At 34.8% G+C, this 23,206-nt stretch overlaps 1 protein-coding gene across 3 annotated transcripts in view; it reads left to right on the top strand.

Annotated features, from left to right (window-relative positions):
* The window catches only part of TBC1D19 (TBC1 domain family member 19), a 159,659-nt gene extending 139,414 nt beyond the window's left edge, over nucleotides 1–20,245 (top strand). For all 3 annotated transcript variants that reach the window (XM_081246683.1, XM_081246682.1, XM_081246684.1), the window contains 6 exons: nucleotides 1,626–1,658; nucleotides 5,177–5,286; nucleotides 7,370–7,461; nucleotides 14,174–14,289; nucleotides 18,958–19,028; nucleotides 20,039–20,245. In XM_081246683.1, coding sequence (XP_081102809.1) covers nucleotides 1,626–1,658; nucleotides 5,177–5,286; nucleotides 7,370–7,461; nucleotides 14,174–14,289; nucleotides 18,958–19,028; nucleotides 20,039–20,113 — 497 coding nt within the window. In that variant the 3' untranslated portion in view covers nucleotides 20,114–20,245. The remainder of the gene's footprint in view (nucleotides 1–1,625; nucleotides 1,659–5,176; nucleotides 5,287–7,369; nucleotides 7,462–14,173; nucleotides 14,290–18,957; nucleotides 19,029–20,038) is intronic.
* Nucleotides 20,246–23,206: the final 2,961 nt, after the last annotated feature.

Below are 23,206 nucleotides of genomic sequence, written 5' to 3'. Positions count from 1 at the left end.
CTGGTCTGTGTTCTTAACTTACCACAATAGGGTGCTGATCAATGAATTACTATCAGTATGGAAGGAGGTCTCTAGTGACAAGTCCTGTCCTCACTCTGTCTTGTTCAACATTTTTATAATGCTCTAGATGAGGACATAGATAGTGCATTTATCAACCTTTCCAGCAATGTGGACCCAGGAAGAAGAGGGAATACATTAGATAACAGGATGAGAATCCAGGATTACCTCAAATTGGAGTGGTTCACCAAAGAGGAAATGTAATAGAGATAAGAATACAGTTCTTTACTTAGGTCAGAAACAACTGCACAAGTGCACTGTGCTTTAGCTGTGGGGTGTGTAGGGAGGGAAAATGCGTAGAGGCTTTCATCACCTCACTTTAAGGACTGTCATAAACTGCAGCTTGTCCAGAGGAGAATAGAATAGAGAAGGTATTCAGGACCACTTCATCTGAGGAACTGTTAAAGAAACTCATAAAGTCTCAGAGCGAAAAAACAAAACAAAACAAAACAAAACAAAAAACCCAACCTGGTGGTGATGGGGGCGGGGGAGAGAACAGTGTCCTCCAGCATTTCTGAAAGTTTTCATAGAAGATAAGTTAGGTGTGTTCCATGTGACCCTTGTGGTCAGAACTAGGAAACATAAGTGGGGATTTACAAGGAACCAGAGTCTCACTCCGTATGAGAAATAACTCCCCCCCAAATTAAACCTGTTCAAAATTGTAATTGGTTGCATTGTGAATGAATGTGCCCCCTATTGCTGGATGTTTTAGACTGAGACTGAACTATCATTTGTTAGAACTTACCCTACGTGACCTCTGAAGGCTCTGCCAACACTTAAGTTTTTGCCTCTGAACATGTCAGATGAATGAAGCATTTCTGTGCTATTTTTCAAAAAAGTAATCTTCTCATCTTTCTTTTGTGTTTGCAACCTGATTTAGTACTGTGTTAGATATATGGTGGTGTATATATTACAGAACTTGCATTTTGAACCTAAGCTGTACAAGTTCTAATTTTTCACTTAGAGTGTGACAAGATGTTTAGCATACCAAGTTAGGCTTCAAGTATTTTCTTTTAAATGGATGTGCACTTTACTTGTGTATAATTCTTGCCAAAGATTACACTGAATTTGTACCATATTCCTGCCAATATTTTTTCTAAACCACATCCTGTGATGTAATTTGTGGTAAGTTTATAAGGGAATGCATCTATACAAGAGGTGCCTTGAAATGCTCACTTATTTTTTAACAGATTGGACTCCAGTATACAGGATGAAGTTGCTTCAAGAAGGACTTAATCTATTGACTTTCTGAGACTGTTATAGTTAGTTCTTAAACTTAGCTCTGTGATCTGCCTTTTTCTGTTTTTTTTGTAACACATATTCACAGTCTTAATTTTCAACTTTATCAATAGAAAGTTAACTGGATATATATTGAAAACCTCTAGATTGCTTTTCTAAAGGTATTAAAAAGCCTATCGTTTTGTTGGTGACTAAGTCTTTCTGACATGCATGAACAAAGTTGAAGCAAAAATAGGAAACCTCACTATTTTGGGCTTTAATCCTCTAAAGCTTACCTAATAATTCAGTGGGTATACTAATTGAAAAGAAATACTTTTTTATTTTTTTAGGGGTAATCCCTTTTCATGGATTTTCAATGTATGGTAAGTTGGACTTTAAAATATTCAGTTTTTATTATACTTTAGAAAATTAAACATGAAAATCACACTTTATATTACATCAACCACACACTTAACAATGTTATTGTGAACATTTTTAAACATTGGATTTGATATCTGTTTATATGTCCAATTAAAAAATTTTTCAAATAAAGGGTCATCGTAATTGCTCAGATGGTGATTGCTTGTCAAATTAGAATTGAACATACCAGGAAAATGGTTCTGTGGTTTACCATTTTCTAATTCAATGGAAATTAGAGCTACACACTGATATTTAGTTCTAATAGATGTAAAATGAGATTGCTTAAATTCCTAAACTATTTCTCATTAAGTCTTTAAAAAAAATAATAGGTCAGAAAGAATGCAAAGGGAGGGACAACACTGAGTGTGAGTTCACGATTTCTCCAGACTGGCTGGTGTGCACAGCAACAATTACATTGAAGCATCCAGTCATCCTGAGGCACACGTGACAAACGCATGTGCAGGTTTGAGAGCCCTGAGCACCTTTGTGGCCTCACGTATCATTGAATGAGGAATGCAAGAAGCCTAACAAAGATTAGCAAGAGGAAGAATGCTCTATGCCTTAAGTTCCACTTAATTTTTAAATTTTCATGCATTACATATGAGCTTGTTGAAGATCGTTGTCCCAACTATTCCTACTCCCCAACCTTTAGACTAAATAGAAATATACATTCATGTTTACTTTTGTAAAAAGAATCAGCAATAAACACTTTCCTTTGTAAAAAAAACCCTCAAGTGTTCAGCATCAGACAGTCATCATGAATGACATAATGTAAACCTTTTAAAACTAGCATACAATGAAAAGGATTCAAAGTGCCTAGGAATTTTGCATTATGCTGCCCTTGGCTTTATTCTCTTGAGCAACCAAAATTTCATAATGTAACACATAATGTTATAGTGAGGTTCCAGCATATTTCTCTTTTATAAATATGTGAGGAATTTAAAATAGAAAACCTAAAAAGGTTAAGAATATAAATTTTTACCTTTAATAATAAAAAATGTTAGCCCTTTTATTCTTTTATTTTAATAATTCCAACTGCAAGCATTTTTCAAGTAATTAGTTTTTAAAAGGTATACTTGAGCAATTTGGAGAACAGTTAATAATGTCAGGAAAGTTTAAATCTTCTAAGAACTCTCAGGGTACAAAATACATCTTTGATTCCTGCCTATTCACATTTCTGGTTGTTTTAATAGGTTAAAGTTTATACACCCAAGGGGGAAACGTTCGCTGAGGAAATAGGTGATGCAAAATGTTTGATATACAGTTTATACTATTTTAGAAAAAATATGTTAAGCATCCACAAATACTTTAGAGCAGTGACCACTTATTTAGAACCAGTGTACTGGCATAATTGCAACTTATCCCCAGGAACTCTACATAGTACTAGGCCATTTTAGTTTTAGTTACTGTATTTCTTTAAAATTATAATACTTACCTCTTTTAAAAATTTATTCAAAACTTTTCTCTAATTTAAACTGTCCTTCTCCTTTCCCACATATGTAGATTAATGAAGTTTTTTATTGTAGGTGTAGTATATTATGATTTCATAAATAAATTCCTATAGTGCAGTGTTTAATTGGTTAAAAAGATGATGAGTTAATTCATTTTTATGGAAGAACCAAATAGGGAAAGATGCTTAAAATGGAAAATAAAGTCATGTAGAAGATTTTTTACATATTATATATAATGGACTAAAACTTTTCCATTTCATAGCTATATAAGGGAATTCAACATCAACAATTGTGGAATCTTGAAAAATAACTGATTATAACAATTTCTATATTATATATGTTTGTAGAAAAGTGCTGATCTTAAAATTCTCTTTCATTCCTTCACTGGAAATGATCACTAATGATTACTGAATCTTTAAAATCTTTAGATTCACATTACAAGTTTTTAAATATCAATAACTTAAGAAGTTGGAGGGGAAAATATGCATCATCACAAAAAGTAAATGAATTCCAAACCTTCATTTTGAATTTGTAATAATACCATGTATTTGTGCCACATTGCTTTTTCTTAGGTTGTTTCAATTAGAATGTGAGTTATTCTTTTTAAATATATAGAATACCTCAGTTGGGGCTATTTAAATAAGTAAGCATTTATTTTGATAGTAAAATAATTTTTTTAATTAGTTTTGAAGTGAAAGGACATGGCTGTTAGTTTTTAAACATATATAAAACATAAAGGTCTTTTCCTATTCATATATATAAAAGGAGGTTTTTTTTGGATGTATTTAGATATTTACCACCCTAAAATTGATTTGTCTCTCTTTTGCCCTTCAGAAAAGTGAAATTTCTCAGTTGCAATGCTAGTTTTTGATAATTTATTAATCAGTAATACTGTGCACCGCCATTTATCCCAGATAATCGATTTTTTGTTTTGTCAGAATTTAAAATTTTTTTTTATTATTATTATTATTTTTTTTTTTAGAATTTAAAATTTTTTATCATTTTTTCCTTTCACGTTGTCAAAAGGAAGTGAGCTGAGTTGGCTCATTGGTTTCCCTGCTTACTTAATGCCTACTGCCCTCAGGGCATCACTGACATTATAGAGCCCAAGACCTTCTTACCTGTCTGATCTATATCATAGATAAAATTACCCATAAGTAAGTCACTTTTATTAAAATTAATATTTAGGTAATGCAGTTTTATATATCTGCATTATAAGTGTATTTATGCTGCCTAAAATTCTTGAGTCTTGAAAAGATGAAAAGCATGACCACGTTTGCAAGTGCAGAATAATCAGACTGTCAGGTCAGCATCTGATTTTAAAATCTGACTTCCTGACAGTCAGCTATGAGCTGTCTGGTTGAGTTAACCCACCTGTGCTTAACTGCCATGAACTGGGTACAAAAGAAAACTTAATTCAAATTTATTAGAGAAATAAATTCTTAGAGTTGTTTTATTTTAAGACTATGAAAACTATCTAGATACATATTGAGATATGCCAATATAGACCAATAGCCTAAACTGTTAATCAAAATTTTAATTTTCAAATTTAGTTAGTTGAAGACCATCGTTCTAAAAGCTAGTCATAAATCATCTTATATTTTACTTACCTGACTTCAAAAATTAAAAATTTCAAAAGATCCTTTGTGGGACAAAGTAAAAATGAAATGCCTGTTTGTTGCTTTCTTATTATTTCAATTGAAAAAAAGAGAGACTTGACTTTATGTAGTTTTTAAAAGTTACTTTGAATTTTCAATATCCCTATATAGTTCCATTGTTTCATTCTTGTTCTACTGTTGAGATTATAATATTTTATAATTTACTCCCTTCTTTTTAATTTTTAATGACTCAGTTTTTTACATGTGCATATATTCCCTTTTCAACATGAAAAAAGAATATATATATGATTCTAAACTTGTCTATGAATGAATATTATTACTAGAAAATATTTATTCTTTCATGTTTTGTGAAATTATTTTTTATATTTTAGTAGTTCTGCAATATTATTAATTAATTTTTTGTTTTTTCAGTTGCACCACTTTGTTTTCTGTACCATGAACCTTCCAAATTGTATCAGATATTCCGTGAGATGTATGTGCGTTTTTTCTTCAGACTTCATTCCATCTCTTCTCATCCTTCTGTAAGTTCATAAAAAAAAAAAAAAAGGATCAAACCAGACTCTAATCTGTTTTTCCTTTCCTTAAGAAAAACAAATGTTAATTTGTGAGGTCAAGCAACACTTTTCTATAGAATAAATGAAAGAGAAGAAGAAATTATATTTAAATAGTTTTAGTAATAATTAGAAAGGAAAAAGCCTTTTATCAATTGCATTTAAATTGTCTTTTATATGTTGAAAGAAAAAACATAGCAATGTCTGTATTGTTTTCTTTGACACAGGTGGCTAACTTCTTTGAATGCTGGTTTCCTCATCTCTGAAACTCATTTCAGAGTTAATAATGAGTTTTTGTGGTGCTGTAGAGCAGTGTACAGAGCACCTGGATAGTACTTGGCTCATGGCAGATGTTCAGTAAATAGATGGCTGCTGTTTTTATTGTGTCATTATGATTATCATCATCATCATCATCTTTTCTTTGTTAATGAAAAATAAACATTTATTTGTCCCTTATTTTTCAATTTGGCTAATTATCAGTTATCAAACTAGATATCTCTTTTGTGTTTATTCAAGAGATGGCTCCTTGGCCTTAACATGAAATTCAAAGAGTAGCATACTGGGAGTTGAGTATTTGTATCTGTTTTATTTTGTCCAGTCCTTTATCATATCTTCCGCCCCCCACCCCCACCCTCCTTAGCCTGAGTAAAAGCAGTGTTTATTTTATTTCAGTTATACTTTTTCTGTCTTTGAGCCTGCTTTGGTCTGCTTGTGGGTAACTTGACTGACTCTCCAGAAAAAAACATTAAAAATTGGAATGTGTCAGGGCTACCAAGTTTCCCAAAAGAGGAGGCTATCACTGCTACTCAACTAAATAAGTTCATTATCCTCCCCCCGCCATTCCTGTGTATTCCTATTCCACCTTCCTCTGTCTCCAGTGTTGCTCTCATACATTGCTAGTGAAAGCAGGCAAGTAACAGAAATCCAGGATGTCACAGATGAACAAATGAAGTACCACCAATTATCTTGGGTTTCTTCTCTCTGAGACAACTTGATTTAATGCCTATATTGCATGAATATTTAATCTAGAATAACCAAAAATATATTAATAAATCTTTTTTCTTATAACTCATCCTTAGCCTCAGATTTCTTACTCACATATTCTGTACCATTTTACGCTTCAGAGTTTCAAAAAAATGTTTTTATCTACTGGCTGCCCAGTAGATACCCGTGATGTTTTCCCTGTGCAGACCGCTGAAGCTTGCCACTGAGCAACTCTGGATATGCCTTCTCTATATCCGTGCTGACCCTAAGGTGTCCTTTTTCAGCTGATTGATTGGGACAGCCCTGCCTCTGCCCTTTCTTTATTCAGTGAAATAAAGACTTAACAGGCAGTCATCTCCTTTTCTGGCTTGCAGCCAGACTTAACTATTTGGAACCATGACAGCCTTATTTCTTTGGAAATTCAAAAAGAGGATTAAAACTTCCTTACAAAGATCAACGCTGAGGAATGCTGAGCTGCAAGAAAGACTTTATTCAGAGTTGTCAAGTAATAAATGCACTTGAAAAACCATCTACTTTGTACTCTACAGATAATGCCCTTTTAAAAAAGTGGATTTCAGTTTTTTAAAAAGTTATCCTTATACTAAGTAATCAAACATTCTTGTTTGATAACTTCCTGATGCAAATTTCAAACAGTTAGTCTTTCCCTGGGGATGGATTTCAATGAAAGAGTTAAAAAAGCAGGTAATATTTTCCCTGATGGATGAGACAGCTGGAGGGGAAGGGACATATGGAGGAGAAAGTGAAGGGTGTGGCTATAGCACCAGAGAAATACCTGGAAACTGGAATGCATCCAGAAAAACCTAATTTTGCTGGGCCTACGTGATACTATATGACTTACAGAGAAGCAGGTTTTTCTATAAAATGACGTTTTCCTTGAATTCCTAACATTGCTACATGCCAGGTTACGTGGGGAGCCTATTGTTGTTAAAAAGGAAAAAATATTTATATTGATAATCTTTTTCTCATTTCCATTTGAATAATTTAATGGCAGAGTTCATTTTTAAATACTAAATTATACATTTCTCTTGTGATTTATTATTGTATCCAGGGTATTGTGTCACTCTGTCTGCTGTTTGAAACTCTTCTTCAAACTTATCTCCCCCAACTCTTTTATCATCTACGAGAAATTGGGGCTCAACCGTGAGTATTTTTCTCTCCTATTTGAAGAATAAATTGATATCAGAAGGCTCTTTTTCATCATCAAAGACACAGTAATTTTTCAGAGACATTAAACTAACAGTTTCCCCAATAAAACAATAATTATCAAGTAGTAAATTATAACTCGACATTGTGCCAGAAATTCTTGGGAGACTTACCAAAATCCTAATAAATTCTTATTTGCTTGGATTTTTGTGCTTGGTACAAGAATCACCAAAAGAACTAGTTTCTATTCATAATGAAAGGTGTTGGCCAAACAGAGGCAAAAATTTGTGGGAACAAATACTACTTGAGAAATGTGATAGTACTAAAATTAAGTCAGTTTAGGCCAAATTTATCAGAAAACAATTTATGAAAGACAGAAAGAAAGTTTGCTGGCTTTCATTAAAGGAATCTAGATCGATTATTTACCAATGGTTGTACACTGTGATTTTTTTCTTCCAAAAGCTTGAATTTTTGTTCATTTATCTCAGTATGAGTTATCAGTGAATATGTAGGGTACCTGTGGACCTCATTATTATTGGTTCTCTTTTCTCTTTTTTAATTAACAGTGTCTTAAGGCAACAGAAATTTCCAAATGATTTATCAGTGTTTTGTTACTGTCTTCCTTTCTGTGTAACCATTTTCTCCTATATAAGGGCATATTTGAAAGGAGCACTAACTCTTTGAGACCACAAAAGTAGTTAATGGGAAATAGAATCCATAGCCCATGGATGGATGGATGGATGGATGGATGGATGGATGAGTGCGTGGGTGGGTTTAAGAGACAGACCCAGATTCAAATTCTATCTCTACTAAACTATAAAATCCTGATAAAGTTATTTAATTTACCTAAGCCTCAATTTCTTTCATTAAATCAAGATAATTTAATTTATTCATCTTTAAAATCAAGAGAATTCCTACCTCATGGAGTTGTTTAAAGATTGAATATGTATATATATTGATATATATATGTATATATATATACATATATATTTCCATTCTAAAATCACCATTGAATTTCAGACATTTTAGATCTTAGAAATGCCATTTATAAAACAACACCTCATATCATCCTTTGATAACACCTAGGTGACACTCTTTCTTTTGTAGACATTAAAAAACAGGATTTTATTAATAATTAATATTATAAAACAAGAATATGGCAGAAATATTTTATATTACATGCAAGTCATTTTTTCTTGTGGTAAACTGACCTTTATTTTACTACTGTGAAATGAATATTTGAATATAACTATGCTTTTCCTTACTAGAGTGAAGATATTTAGTTTATTGCTAGAAACTAAAATCCTGATTTTTTTTCTAGTCTATTTATACACTTTAATCATTAAAAGGAACAAATTTATTTCAGTGAATTATAAACATTAAAGTTCTGATGCAAGAGAAAATATAAAAATTTAATTATCAGGCTAGAAATCAATTATTAAAAGGCTTTCATGAATTAAAACTAATGCTATTGGAAGGTTTTTAATTTAGAATTTAATTTTTTTACTAGATATAGGATTCTTCAGGATATCTCCTTCTTCTTGAGTACTTAGTGCATTTTATCTAAGTTATCATATTTATGGACATAAATTATTCATAATATTCCATAATAATTCTTAATTAGCCTTTTAATATCTATAGAATCAGAGTGACATTACCGCTCTCATTCCTGAGACTGATATTTGTATCTTGTTTCTCTTTCTTGATTATTCTGTCCAGAGGTTTATTAATTTTATTCTTCTTTGAAAGAATCAGTTTTTGGTTTCATTGATTTTGTTTTTCTATTTTCAGTTTCATTGAGTTATACTCTTTTATTTGTTATTTCCTTCTGTATGCTTGCTTTAGTTTTGTTTTGGTCTTGTCTTTCTACTTGTTTAAGGTGAAATTTAGGTAATTAATTTGAGACATTTATTCTTTTCTAATATAAGCAATAATGTTATAAATTGCCCTCAAAGCACTGCTTTACCTCCACTCAACAAATTTTGATGTGTTATGTTTTCACTTTCATTCAATTCAAAATGTTTCTTAATTTCTCTTGTGACTTCCTCTTTGACCATAGTTTATATAAAACTGCATTGTTTAATTTCTAAATATTTGGAAAGATATTATATCTTTCTGTTATTGGTTTCTATTGTAATTCTGTTACAGTTAGACAATGTGCTTCATAAGATTTTAGTTCTTTTAAATGTGTTGCAGTTTGTTTTATGACCCAGAATATGATCTATCTTGATGAATCTTCCATGTACACTTGAAAATAATTCGTATGCTGCTAGTTTTGAGCAGAATGTTCTGTAAGTGGTAATGAAGTCAAGTTTGTTGATAATGTTCAAGACTTCTATACACTTGTTAATTTTCTGTCTACTTTTTCTATTGATTATTGAGAAAGAAGTGTTAGAGTCTCCAATTATAATTGTGAATTTGTCTTTTTATTTCTGCATTGCTATATATATTTTTACTTCATGTATTTGACTCTGTTTTTAGGAGAATTGATCTTTTTATCATTATATAATGTCTTTTCCTAGCAATAAATCTACTATGTCTGATATAGCCATTCCAGCTTTCTTTTTATTACAATTTGTATAGTGTGTTCTTTTCTGTCTTTTTACTTTTAACGTATTGATTATCAATGTCTTTACTTTTCAGGTGGCTTTCTTGTCAAAAGTATATTTGGGTCTTTCAGTGTGGCAGTTTGTCTTTTAATTGGTGTGTTTATTCCATTTACATTTAATGTAATTGATATTATTAGATTAAAATAATATCAGTTGATATTATTTACTATCTTGATAGACATTTTTTTGTTTGTCCCATGTGCTCTTTATTCTTTTTTTCCTCTTTTCCTACCTACTTTATTTTCTTTAATTTATTTTTTATTTTTGGCCACATCGCGTCTTAGTTGTGTCACACGGGATCTTTCATTGCAGCATGCAGGCTTCTCTCTAGTTGTGGCATGGGGACTTAGTTGCCCCGCAGCATGTGGGATCTTAGTTCCCTGGTCAGGGATCAAACCCACGTCCCCTGCACTGAAAGGCAGATTCTCAATTACTGGACCACCAAGGAAGTCCCTCCTGCCTACTTTTGTTTGTTTGTTTGTTTGTTTTTAATTTATTTATTATTTATTTATTTATTTTCTTTATTTTTGGCTGCATTGGGTCTTAGTTGCAGCACACGGGATCTTCATCAAGGCATACAGGATCTTTCGTTGCAGCATGCGGGCTTCTCTATAGTCGTGGTGTGCAGGTTTTCTCTTCTCTAGTTGTGGCGTGCAGGCTCCAGGGCAGGTGGGCTCTGTAGTTGTGGCATGCAGGTTCCAGAGCGTGTGGGTTCTGTAGTTTGTGGCACGCAGGCTCTAGTTGAGGTGCATGAGCTCAGTAGTTGTAGCACATGGACTTAGTTGCCCCACAGCATGTGGGATCTTAGTTCCTTGACCAGGGATCGAACCTGTGTCCCCTGCATTGTAAGGTGGATTCTTTACCACTGGACCACCAGGGAAGTACCCCTCCTGCCTACTTTTGAATTGAATAATTTTTTACTCCATTTTGTCTCCAGTATTGGATTATTATTTATACCTTTCTAAAAATATTTTTTGATAAGTGTCTGTCTTAGTTCAGTCTGCTATAACAAATTACCATAAACTGTATGGCTTATAAACAGCAGAAATTTATTTCTCAGTTTTGGAGACTGGAAGTCTAAGATTAGGTTGCTAGCATTGTTGAGTTCCAGAGAGGACCTTCTTCTAAGTTGCAGACTGCTTCTCATTGTATCCTCACATGATGGAGAGCAGAGAGGAAAAAGAAGCTCTCACATGACTCTTATGAAGGCACTAATCCCAAACATGAGGACCTACCTTCATAACTTTATCTAATGCTAATTAACTTCCAAAGGCCACACACCTCTTTCCTAATACCATCACATTGGGAGGTAATTTCAATATATGAATTTAGGGGTGGGAGTGGGGACACAAGCATTCAGTCTATAACAGTGCCCTAGGATTTACAATATACATCTTTAATTTATCACCTTCTACTTTCAAATAAACTCCAGGCCTGGAGGGTTTCATGGGCAAATTCTATAAAACACGTCAGGAAGAAATAATATCAATTATTGTTTTTCTGTGGCTGCTGTCAAGATCTTTATCTTTAGATCTTAGCAGTTTGATTATTATGTATCTGGACATGGATTTCTTGGGTTTATCCTGTTTAGGGTTTGCTTAACATCTTGAATTTGAGGCTTATTTCTTTTGCCAAATTTAGGAAGTTTTCAACCATTATTTCTTCAAATATTTTTTTCTGCACCACACTCATTATCCTTTTCTTCTGGGACACAAATATTAAAACTTTTAGTCTTATCTCACAGCTTCCTGAAGCTCTGTTCATTTTGTTTTCAATCCTTTTTACTCTGTAGTTCAGATTGGACACTTCTATTGATTTATATTTAAATTCACTGGCTCTCTCAATGGTTATTTCCATTTTGCTATTGGATCCATCCAGTGAGGGTTGTTTTGTTGTTGTTGTTGTTGTTGTATTTATCAGTTCTAAAATTTCCATTTGGTTCTTAACAAAACTCAGAATTGTGTATTAATAAGGGCAAATTCTACTATACATAAATTATACCTCAATAAACTTTATTTCTAAGAAGTTGAATCTGTGCTGTATACTAGGGAGCAGAAGGCATGATATGTGGTGCTGTTGTTCTAATAAGACACTGAGAGATCCAGTAAAATGAAACTAGTTGAAGTTAATAATTTAGACTTAAAAGTTAGTGAATTATTTAAATTTAAAATAATTGGTGGCTAAAAGTTTCTTTGGCATCTATAAACAGATACTCTAAAACCAACCAAAAATCTTGATTTATCAATACTACTGCCTACATGTATTTTGTTATATTAGAACAATAGTTATCTAGTATTGAGGAATTTCTGAAACTTGGGCGTCCTTTTTCAGTCTCAAGAAAGTTAATGTGACACCAACAAAGGCAATCTCTCAATCCCATTTTCTCTTTTAAGAAAAAGTACAGATATTTATCTATATAACAATTTTAACAAAGAATTTGGCTAGAACCTCTCAGGGGCAGTCAAGTGATGTTTAATTGCCAATAGATAGTACAGAAATTGAGAGACTGTTTAACCTCTTCAGGCACCAAAACCAAAGAGTTTGTTTCCTGATTCTAGAGATAAATTGTTATTGTAACATAACCTATTTATGAAACAATAGGATCTCATACTTCTTAGGAGTTTTTTGTCTTTTTTTTTTTTTTTTTTTTTGCAAAATAGAATTTAATTGAATTTTCTGGTTGATTTTTCAGAGTTCTGATGACCTCCTCTATAAAACTAAGGGTTTCAAATCAGAGATCTATTTCTAAGGTCCCTTATAGCTTTTTTTTTTTTAAGATTTAATTTTATTTTTTATTTTTAGCTGCGTTGGGTCTTTGTTGCTGTGCGCAGGCTTTCTCTAGTTGCGGTGAGCAGGAGCTACTCTTCATTGCGGTGCGCGGGCTTCTCCTTGCGGTGTCTTCTCTTGTTGCAGAGCATGGACTCTAGGTGCATGGACTCAATAGTTGTGGCTCATGGGCTCTAAAGCACAGGCTCAGTGGTTTGAGGCATGGGCTTAGCTGCTCCATGGCATGTGGGACCTTCCCAGACCAGGGATCGAATCTGTGTCCCCTGCATTGGCAGGCCAATTCTTATCCACTGTGCCACCATGGAAGTCCCCCTATAGCTTTAAAACTAGTTTTCTTTGTCTTTTTTCATCCTTTGTAGCCATTTGAGTGAAATGTAGGAATATAATGTATTGAATTGGAAAAATATGCAGCTATCAAGCTCTTTCAAGTATCTTGAATAAAAATTCAAATGTTCTTGGCTTGCCTGGAACTGTTAAGACTATAAGATCACTTCATTGATAACTAATTAGTACACACCCTGAAAAACAGAATGTAGAAGTGAGTTTTCTAAAGAATGAACTATAATATAAAGTAGGACCCAGGAATATAATTCTTTCTCTTAATGCTTTTGAGACCACTAATTTGAGGACTCATGGTTTCTCACCATTGCACTTTTTACAGCTTTTAATAGAGTATTTGAGGTTTTTTTAAATTTATTTTATTGAAGTATAGTTGATTTACAATGTTTTGTTAATCACAGCAGTGTTTCAGTTATAAGTATATATACATTATTTTTCATATCCTTTCCATTATGGTTTATCACAGGATATTGAATGTAGTTCCCTGTAGGAACAGTAGGACCTACAACAGTAGGACCTTGTTGTTTATCCATTCAATACCATAATAGTTTGCATCTGCTAATCCCAAACTCCCCATCTATCCCTCCCCCCTCCCCCTTGGCAACCACAAGTCTGTTTTCTATGTCTGTGAGCCTGTTTCTGCTTCATAGATAAGTTCATTTGTGTCATATTTTAGATTCCACATATAAGTGGTTTCATGTGGTATTTGTCTTTCTCTCTCTGACTTCCTTCACTTAGTATGATAATCACTAGGTACATCCATGTTGCTGCAAATGGCATTATTTCATTCTTTTTTATGGCTGAGTAGTATTCCATTGTATATATGTACAGTGCTTGAGTTTTAAATGCCCATGTGATTTTTCAGACCCACAAAGGAGTTTACCTAATAATGGAACTGGTTGAGTTCTTCTGATACTGCTTTTTGACGAGAAAAAATTCCACTGGTAAAATCTCTTTTTTTTCTTTGCTTACAGACTTCGCATATCATTTAAATGGATGGTTCGAGCTTTCTCTGGATACTTAGCTACAGATCAACTCTTGCTTTTGTGGGATAGAATCCTAGGGTACAACTCTCTAGAAATTCTTGCTGGTAAGAGTAAGTGCTTGTTTGTAAAACACATGCTCTTTTTATAGTAATGCCCCTTTCCTTTGTAACATTCACCATCTGTAATTGGAATTTGAGTCATTTCTAATTCATGAACATTTAGTAGATTTATCTGCCTTAGAAGGCAAGCACTGAGATTCTGCAATCTAAATACATCTGCATAACTGCCCATCACGTCTATTCCTAGTCTTTTTTCGTTGCTTCTAGAAATGTCCAGCTCCCCTCCCCTGCTTTTAGTCCAGCCAGGGCTTACGGTCTCAGCACCTGTGAGGTTTGCACAGCAGAGTGTAGGTATACTTCTGTTCTTTTCCTGACTCCTCTGACTACCTTAGTGTTCTGTTCTGTGCCCTTTCTCAACTACTACCTAAAATCCAAACTGAGACTGAGCCTCCCTGCATAGTTGAAATCTCAGCTCTTCTGGACTTCAGTTTATACTGAACTCAAATCCTTTTCCTTGTTGCTAACAGTCTCTGACTCCTGCCCTGGTAACTGAGTTTCCCCTTTTACATATTCTCTTAAGCCAAAAAGAAATTCATCTTCTTTTCAGAAAGCCGCAAATCCATCTCTTATTTAATAATTAAGTTCTTACAACAGATATACACAGAGGGCGACTGTGTGATAACCATAGAGCACAGATTTCTTATTATATTATTTTGCTTCTCTGTGTGTAAAATCTACTCAATTATTTTTATCATTGAAATTATCAGGGAATTCAAATAAGTATTACAGGGTTTTCACATGGATGGAGAGCAGAGAAGTTGGCAGAGTGCTGGTTCCAACCTTCTCCAGTTTTGTGACATTGAACAAATTATTTAATCTTTACCCAGTGATAGCATTGTAAAGACACCTCTCTGGGCCATTTGGAAATAATGCTTAATTGATGACCCTTTTCTTGCAGAAGATTCTCTAGGTACCATATTAACATTTTTGAATGCTGAAAGTTCGAGTAATTAGGTAGCATTTTGAAAAGGAAAAGTGAGGTAATAATAAAGTGCCATGAAGATAAATGTTGCCCCTGGTATAATGAGAGATATCATTTACTGGGGTTTTTAACAACTCCCAGTATCCTTCTATCTCAGTTGTTTTTAAAGCCCATACAAATATGAGTTAGGAAAAAGTGGTCTGCCATCACCTCTTTTGGCTGAATGGCAGTGATACATACAATCTAGAGACAAAAGGGAATCCTAGAGGTCATCAGGTATAACTTTTTTTAAATATTTCTAACAGGCAGTCCTCATCCTGTGTTTGAACATTCAGTGTTGGATAATCCCTGTCTTACCAAGTAGCCCATTTCATTTCTGGATAATATAACTTTTTTTTTTTTTGGCCACGTTGCATGGCATGTGGGATCTTAGTTCCCCCACCATGGATCAAACCTGCACCCCCTGCAGTGGAAGCGCGGTGTCTTAACCACTAGACCGCCAGGGAAGTCTCCCTGGATAATATAACTTGTTAAAATGTACTGCTGTTAAACCAGGATCATCATCATGTTTTTTCTACTCTCTCACCCCCTCCTTTCCTCAAAGTCTTCTATTTTCCAGGTTAAGTAGTCTTGTTTTTTGCTACCATTTCTCAGGTAACAGGATTTTAGATTTTCTACCAAATAACTCTTCTGGGTAAGGCATAAATTTTGAAGAGTATTGTATGTAGCTTTTTGTGTCATTTCAAAAAACCTTAGAGCATGTTAAAGAAATGGGCTCAGTATTAGAAAGTACTTTCTAATAATTAGGACTTTCCAAAAGTAGAATGGGCTTTTTAACTGTCATCTGAAGGGCTAAGAGGTTTTCTATCATGAAAGAAGTGTTGAATTGGAAGACCTTCAAAGCATCTTCTAATTTAAAGTCTCCCATTCTGTGACTTATCACCCCTCAGCAAACTGAATTGAAAGAGAAATGAATGTTGAATGCTGCATTTGCTCTAAGCCACGTACTTTGCTGTAAGCTTAATACATTAATAAAAAAGTTATTGATGTTTAGGTAGAAATGTAGTTTACACTATTGCATCCATTCAGTTTCTCTGTGTGTTTTTAAAAAATCAACAGAGGGGCTTCCCTGGTGGCGCAGTGGTTAAGAATCCACCTGCCAGTGCAGGGGAAACGGGTTCGAGCCCTGGTCCGGGAAGATCCCACATGCCGCAGGGCAACTAAGCCCATGGGCCACAACTACTGAGCCTGCACTCTAGAGTCCGCGAGCCACAACTACGGAAGCCCGCATGCCTAGAGCCCATGCTCCGCAACAAGAGAAGCCACCACAATGAGAGGCCTACGCACTGCAACAAAGAGTAGCCCCAGCTCGCCGCAACTAGAGAAAGCCCACGCTCAGCAATGAAGACCCAACACAGCCAAAAAAAAAAAATTTTTTTTTAATTAAAAAAAAAGAATATCCCAAAGTATAGACCTCTTCTCCTTGGCAAATAAACCTGCTCTGAGGAAGGACTGGGCAGAGCAATCATGAAGCAGACGGAAAGGAACTTCTGTGATGTGACACCAAGATAAATAAAGGTTGTGAGCACATAAGCATTTTGGATGCTGAAGTCAATTAGTAACTTCTCTTTTATTCCCCCTCTTATCTACCTTTGGAAAAACTACATATTTCCCACCATGTAAAACTCTTTCCTGCTACAGTGGAAAATTTGACCATCCTGTCAAGCTTTCACCAACTCCGTTAAATTATACTCAAAAAAGGAAATAGTGACCACAACCCTTAGCTCCTAAAATGTCTCTATTTTCAAATATGATTCCAGATATTAGAAAACTATAAAGAAGTTGTTGGTCCACAGAAATGGTTTTCTTTGATATTCTTATAAAAATGGAAGCTGAGGGACTTTAGGTACTTAAGTTTTCTCCATTTCAATTAAAGGGTAAATTCTTTGCCCCAGGTCTCTTATATCCCTTGTTACATATTAAGTAATCCCAGCTGATGACTTTTTAAATTTTGTTTTACCACTACCATCTTTTTTTCTCCCAGAATTTTCCTAACTAGTTCTAATGTTTTTTTTGACAAAGTGTCCAAAATCTGTTGTCCCCTTGAAAAATGCCTGTGCTTCCCAGTCACTCTGCCTCTATCTGCGGAAATTAAGAGACCTGGATCCTGACTTCTACTCCATAGGCATGACCCCTATCAGGTGGTCCAGAACCCAGTACCACCATGCATAATCCTTCAGGCCATCTCTGGAAAACCATTCTTTTTTTTTTTTAATTGAAGTATAGTTGATTTACAATGTTGGGTTAATTTCTGCTGTACAGCAAAGTAACTCAGTTATACATGTATATACAGTCTTTTTTATATTCTTTTCCATTATGGTTTATCCCAGGGGAAAACCACTCTGAGAGACAAAAGGGAAGGTGATTCTTAGGAAAGCACACAGATCTCTATATCAGGGATGAGTCATTACTGCTTACCTTCAATCTCAAAAATGTAATCACATAGTGGTTAAATGCTTGAGCTCTAGGGCCAAAGTTGAGTAGTCACTCTACTATTTTCTACCTGTGTGACTCTGAATATGTCATCCAAACTCACAGTGCCTCAGTTTCTACATTAGTAAAATAGGGCCAACAATAGTACTTAACTCATTATTGGTATGAGAATTAACTGCTATTATCATTATTATTACTTCCATAGTAAAAATATATTTTAAAAAAACACTTGCATTATCTATGCAATATACTTAGGAACGAGTCTTCCAAATAATTTTAAAGATTCCTTACCATTCATCTCTTAAACTTTAAGGACTTGTTGGGTAGGGAATGTACTACCACTACTGGTGATGAAAAAACTTGGGGAGAATTCAAGAGTCACCTCCAGGCAGTACCATTTCCTTATCAGAGTTGCCTGAACCTATTACATGGTTCTTCCATTGTTCATGATGACTCATTCCCTTTCACAAAGTTTTATGGTAGATTATATAGTAAGACATAATGCATGTCAGCATTACTCTTTTCATATGCAGATGATTAATGGGAACAAAAGTCCAAATGTTTTCTACTCAGTATATATTATTGACCTTCAAGATGTTCTATAATGGTTTGGTTTATTTTCTTTTCAAAGTTTCAACTTCTTTTTCTGTGGCCAACATTAATGTAAATGTCAGGATCAATCCCACAGTAGCCCGCCCCACAGACGTATCCATTTATGACACTCTAAGAAAGTCAATGCTGAGCGTAAAAATATAAATACAACAAAATAGTATAAAAATATTTTTAAGGAAAGACTTTATTGGCACATTTTTATCAGGATACCTCCTTGATACATATGAAACATCATGATATATTTAAAAATTCAGTCTGTATATAACTTTTCAGAAGGCTCTCCATTGCATCAGTAAGAAACACCGGCATCAAAATAAATCTTTATTTATAAGATAGTCATTAGATCTTCATGCCATTTAAAAATTGTTACAGTTGAAGTTATAGGTATGAAACAATTTATAAAATGGCTTTTTTGAAATCACTAAAATTTCCCTTTTTCCCAAAACTTCGCCATCAAGCCACTGTTCTCCAGAACAATTCCATTCATCACAAGGCCTTAACTCAGAATGCAGGATGCAGTTGTGAAGCACTAATTCTGAGCCCTCATAGTGGGTTGTGGGCATAGCAGTAAAATTGTCTGGCTGATGAGTAGACCAGCAGTTGAAATAGTGTGCATTCTTTTCCAGTCCTGGCAGCTGCTGTGTTTGCTTTCCGAGCAGTGAACCTGATGGAGGTGACATCACTGGCTGCAGCTGAAGTAAGGATAAGTTTCACTCAGATGGGATGGAAATAGTTCCTGAGAGATTGCCAGGCTCTGGCACTTTAGTGTCAGATGCATAGGACACACATTACTCGCAGCCTAATTTTTTAACTTGGGTAAAACCCATAGGTTTTGAACTAAGTAATATTAAGTATTCAGAATTCCTTAATTACTTGAAAACAATGTTCTTGTGAAGGAGTCATAAACAAATTATTATGGGAAACCACTATAACCATTACAGGAAACAAGATACCTAGTAGTTTTAATAGAAACTATTGGGGCTTATGTTGCATTTTCTTATAATTGTTCACATCCATGTGTTATGCTCATAGAACAAAGACAAACTAGTTGAAAGAATTAAAGAACATGTGTTTGGATGATATAGTAAAGATACATGGGCTTTTTGGTTATTTTTAGTTGTGAGTTAATTATTTAAAGCTCATTTCTTTTCAGTAGTATATCTTACACCTGAAGCATGGTTCAATTAAATAGTGGCTTACAATATTACTCTATTTGTTATCTCTCATAGAAATGTAAATTTTATCCTTAAAATAGCCGCCTACATTCTTTGTTTAAAGGGAAGAGGATGTTTATGCACCTTGCAACTGAGTAAACATTAGTTCCATCTTAAAGTGATTTCCTAAAGTCAGTTACTCCTTAGTATAACGGGACTAGGATTCATAATGTACGTTTATTTATAGAAGCAAGTTGAAATGTTAGACCTCTTATAAACTCATGCTACCTTGTATATTTGAAGAAGGCTCAAGGCTAAAGTCCAGATTATTTTCTACTGCATATTTGAGTATTTTGCACGTTCTAACATTAAGATGTTCAGAAAAGAGAAAGAAGGTTGTATCTTCAGTACAGAGATTTGGGACCAATCTGAAGAATTTAGAGTGTGTTGATATCAGAATTACATTGTAAAGGTGTTTCTGTGTTTATTTCATAGGCTTCACTTTGCTGATCAGAATGCCGATATTAATCATTCCTTTTGTTTTTTGTTTCAGGCAGTTCTTGCTGACCTTTCTACTTTAAAAGTTATGCCTCTTCTTCAAATTTTTCTGTTTGCTACTGTCACCTGATCTTCTTCAAGGTCACTGACAACACATCTAGTTTTTCATTAGAAAGTAGTCATGAACTATGCAAACTCTGCATAAAACCAAAATTAAACTTTGCATATAAGCCAATAAAGATCATGTTCCTCCTCAGTTAAACCTAAGTAGTTTTTCACTTTTTGAAACAATAACTCTGCACACCACGTATTGCACTGCATGCTGCTGATTTTCAAGAGAGAAGCAGTAGATATAACTTCTGCTAAATTGAGCATACATAGCATAGATAACCCTGGCTTGTAAAAGGCATGTAACAATATATTCAATAAGAACTAAAGGTACTGTAATAAACTTGAATAGGTAATGTAGCCTCTGGGACAGTTCTCTTATGTCAGTTTGTAAATTTATCTTTAGATAATGAATCATTTTGTCTTATAAATTGCTTTTCACTCAAAGCCAGGGGTGGGGTAGTATGTGGGAAGACTTGAAAAAGATAATGCTTTTAAGTAGGAATTCAAATGTACTTTGGTGTTTTTAACAACTTTTCTCTCATCAGAGATCTTCTAGATCCCTCTCCATTTTATTTCTCCCTCTATTGGGGAAGGTCAAATACAGTTGTCTCCCCCTGACAGTGTTTTATTCATCACTTTCTGAAAAAAGAAAATAGAATGATCCCTTTAAATTTCTCAACCTTCCATCTCTTAGTTAGAAGACTTGACACTGCTGAGATCTGTTGCCAGATTCCATTACTTTGGAAGTTTACAAAGAGGACACCCAAGGACTCAATGAAAGGAATGAAAAATCAAAATCATATGCACTTTTACTGAAGCTTGGTTTAATGAGATTTACTTCTAGGGCAGAGCAGCTTAGTGAGACCAGAAGTAGGTATTATACATTCATTCTAGAACTGAAGACATTATGCAAGGCATCAATCTTATTTTGGTCCTTATTGTAAGTGGAGGGTCTTATTTCATATTACTTCTTAGAGACCTAGCATTTCTATAATGCAGAATGATAGAATGTGAAAAAAAAAGTCCAAAAATCATTGTCTTTCAATTTTATACTCAAATTCAAGATGCTGATCACTTCAATAAAATTCTGAATCAATAGATTGATAGTCTTACTGAATGCTTAGAATTGTATTAAGTTTTATCAAAATCTATTTCCCGAGTCTTTTATTTAGAGAGTATATTTTTAGGAAATGTATGAGGTTTAGCACAAGACTGCAAGTGTAGTGGAATTTTATATAACTACTAGTTATTAATTTGGAAATCTATATCAATGCTTTTATTCATCAGGTACTGGTTGACTTATTGAGGACTAAATAATCATTTATTCAGTGATTGATTCTTAATAAACATGTTGTTGCTTTTGAAGGCGATACAATTATAATCATATGCTTTGCCATTCTGTGTGTATACAAATTCACATTCATCACAGGGATAAGCATATACCCATGATTGTTAGGAAGAGAGAGAGTTTTAAATGATTAAGGTCAAATGTGTACAGATACACCCACCTTTGGCTTTTTTCTTTAGGAGAATATTCATAAGTTTTTTGTTTTTTTTGTTTTGTTTTGTTTTTTTGAGGTACACGGGCCTCTCACTGCTGTGGCCTCTCCTGTTGCAGAGCACAGGCTCCGGATGCACAGGCTCAGCGGCCATGGCTCACGGGCCCAGCCGCTCCGCGGCATGTGGGATCCTCCTGGACCAGGGCATGAACCCATGTCCCCTGCATCGGCAGGCGGACTCTCAACCACTGCGCCACGAGGGAAGCCCCATAAGCTTTTTAAAAAGTAGCAATGTAGTAATCTAGTAGGAGAAATATTAAACTGGAGGAGTTCTTGTCTTAGCTTGAAGTCCCCAGATAATCTAATCTCTCTTATCTATAATTTGGGTGGGGTATGCGGGGGAGAGGACAGGCAGCAGGAAAGTTTTGTATTTGCTCTGTTTACCTTACAGGGTTGAGTAAGACCAAATGAGAAAATACATTTGAAAGTGATTTTTTTTTTAACTACAAAGCACCAAGCAAATATAAGAGGTTGTCAGTAATTAATTTTGTTTTGTTTTATTTATTTATTTTTTGGCTATATTGGGTCTTCATGGCTGAGCCAGGCTTCCTCTAGTTGCGGTGAGCCGGGGCTGGTCTTCCTTGCGGTGCGCAGGCTTCTCATTGTGGTGGCTTCTCCTGTTGTGGAGCACGGGCTCTAGGTACACAGGCTTCAGCAGTTGTGGCTCGCGGGCTCTAGAGTGCAGGCTCAGTAGTTGTGGTGCCCAGGCTTAGTTGCTCCGCGGCACATGGGATCTTCCTGGACCAGGGCTCGAACCCATGTCCCCTGCAATGGCAGGTGGATTCGTAACCACTGCGCCACAAGAGAGGTCCCAGTAATTAATTTTAAATATGACATTTTAAGATCAAGTGGTAGAAGATAATATGTGAAGAATGCCCAACTTCATTAGCATTTGTATGACTTTGTTAATTTGAGACTTCATCTATATCTATAAGAAAATGGACCGTGGCATAGCAGATCCTTTCATTTGGAACAGGTGGCTCTAGCCAGTCATTCTGAATCTGAACCCCAAAGCCAAACCTAGTAGGCTGCCACACATTTCGCTGCTATCACAAACCCCTCTCAGCCATATGCTGCTCTTGGCTGCTTGTTAAAACACTGCATTGAGGGCAGTCAGGTTGCCTTGCCCACTCCATCTCTAACTACACTCACACTACTTCTCTTGACCCCCTCCCTCCAGCATTCTCCCACGCCATCTCCTACCAACCCCTGGCAGCCCCTCACATAGGCTCTGCCAGTGATCACAATGATCTGAGTAACCAGTGATAATTACATCATTATTCTACCTGTGGCATTCTTACTGATGGTGAAATAGCCTAATAGACGAATGGCATTTGGCTCTTCTGGATTTCAATTCACTCACTATGTATGTATGTAATATGTATGAACTTATATTGTGGAGGAGTTTATTGAACAATCTTTTAGATCAGAATGTTTTGGTAATGCAGCCTTCTGGCTAATTGAAACTTTCAGTGTATCTTAAATGCATAGCACCCACTTACACTCTGCATGTACTCTCTGCCTACTTCATAGAGAAAATAGAGACCATTAGG

The sequence above is a fragment of the Mesoplodon bidens genome (assembly GCF_964165515.1).
Source record: "Mesoplodon bidens genome assembly, chromosome: 1".
Taxonomy (NCBI): Eukaryota; Metazoa; Chordata; class Mammalia; order Artiodactyla; family Ziphiidae; genus Mesoplodon; species Mesoplodon bidens.
Note: the sequence above shows the minus strand (reverse complement) of the source record. Positions and strands in the feature narration are given on the sequence as shown.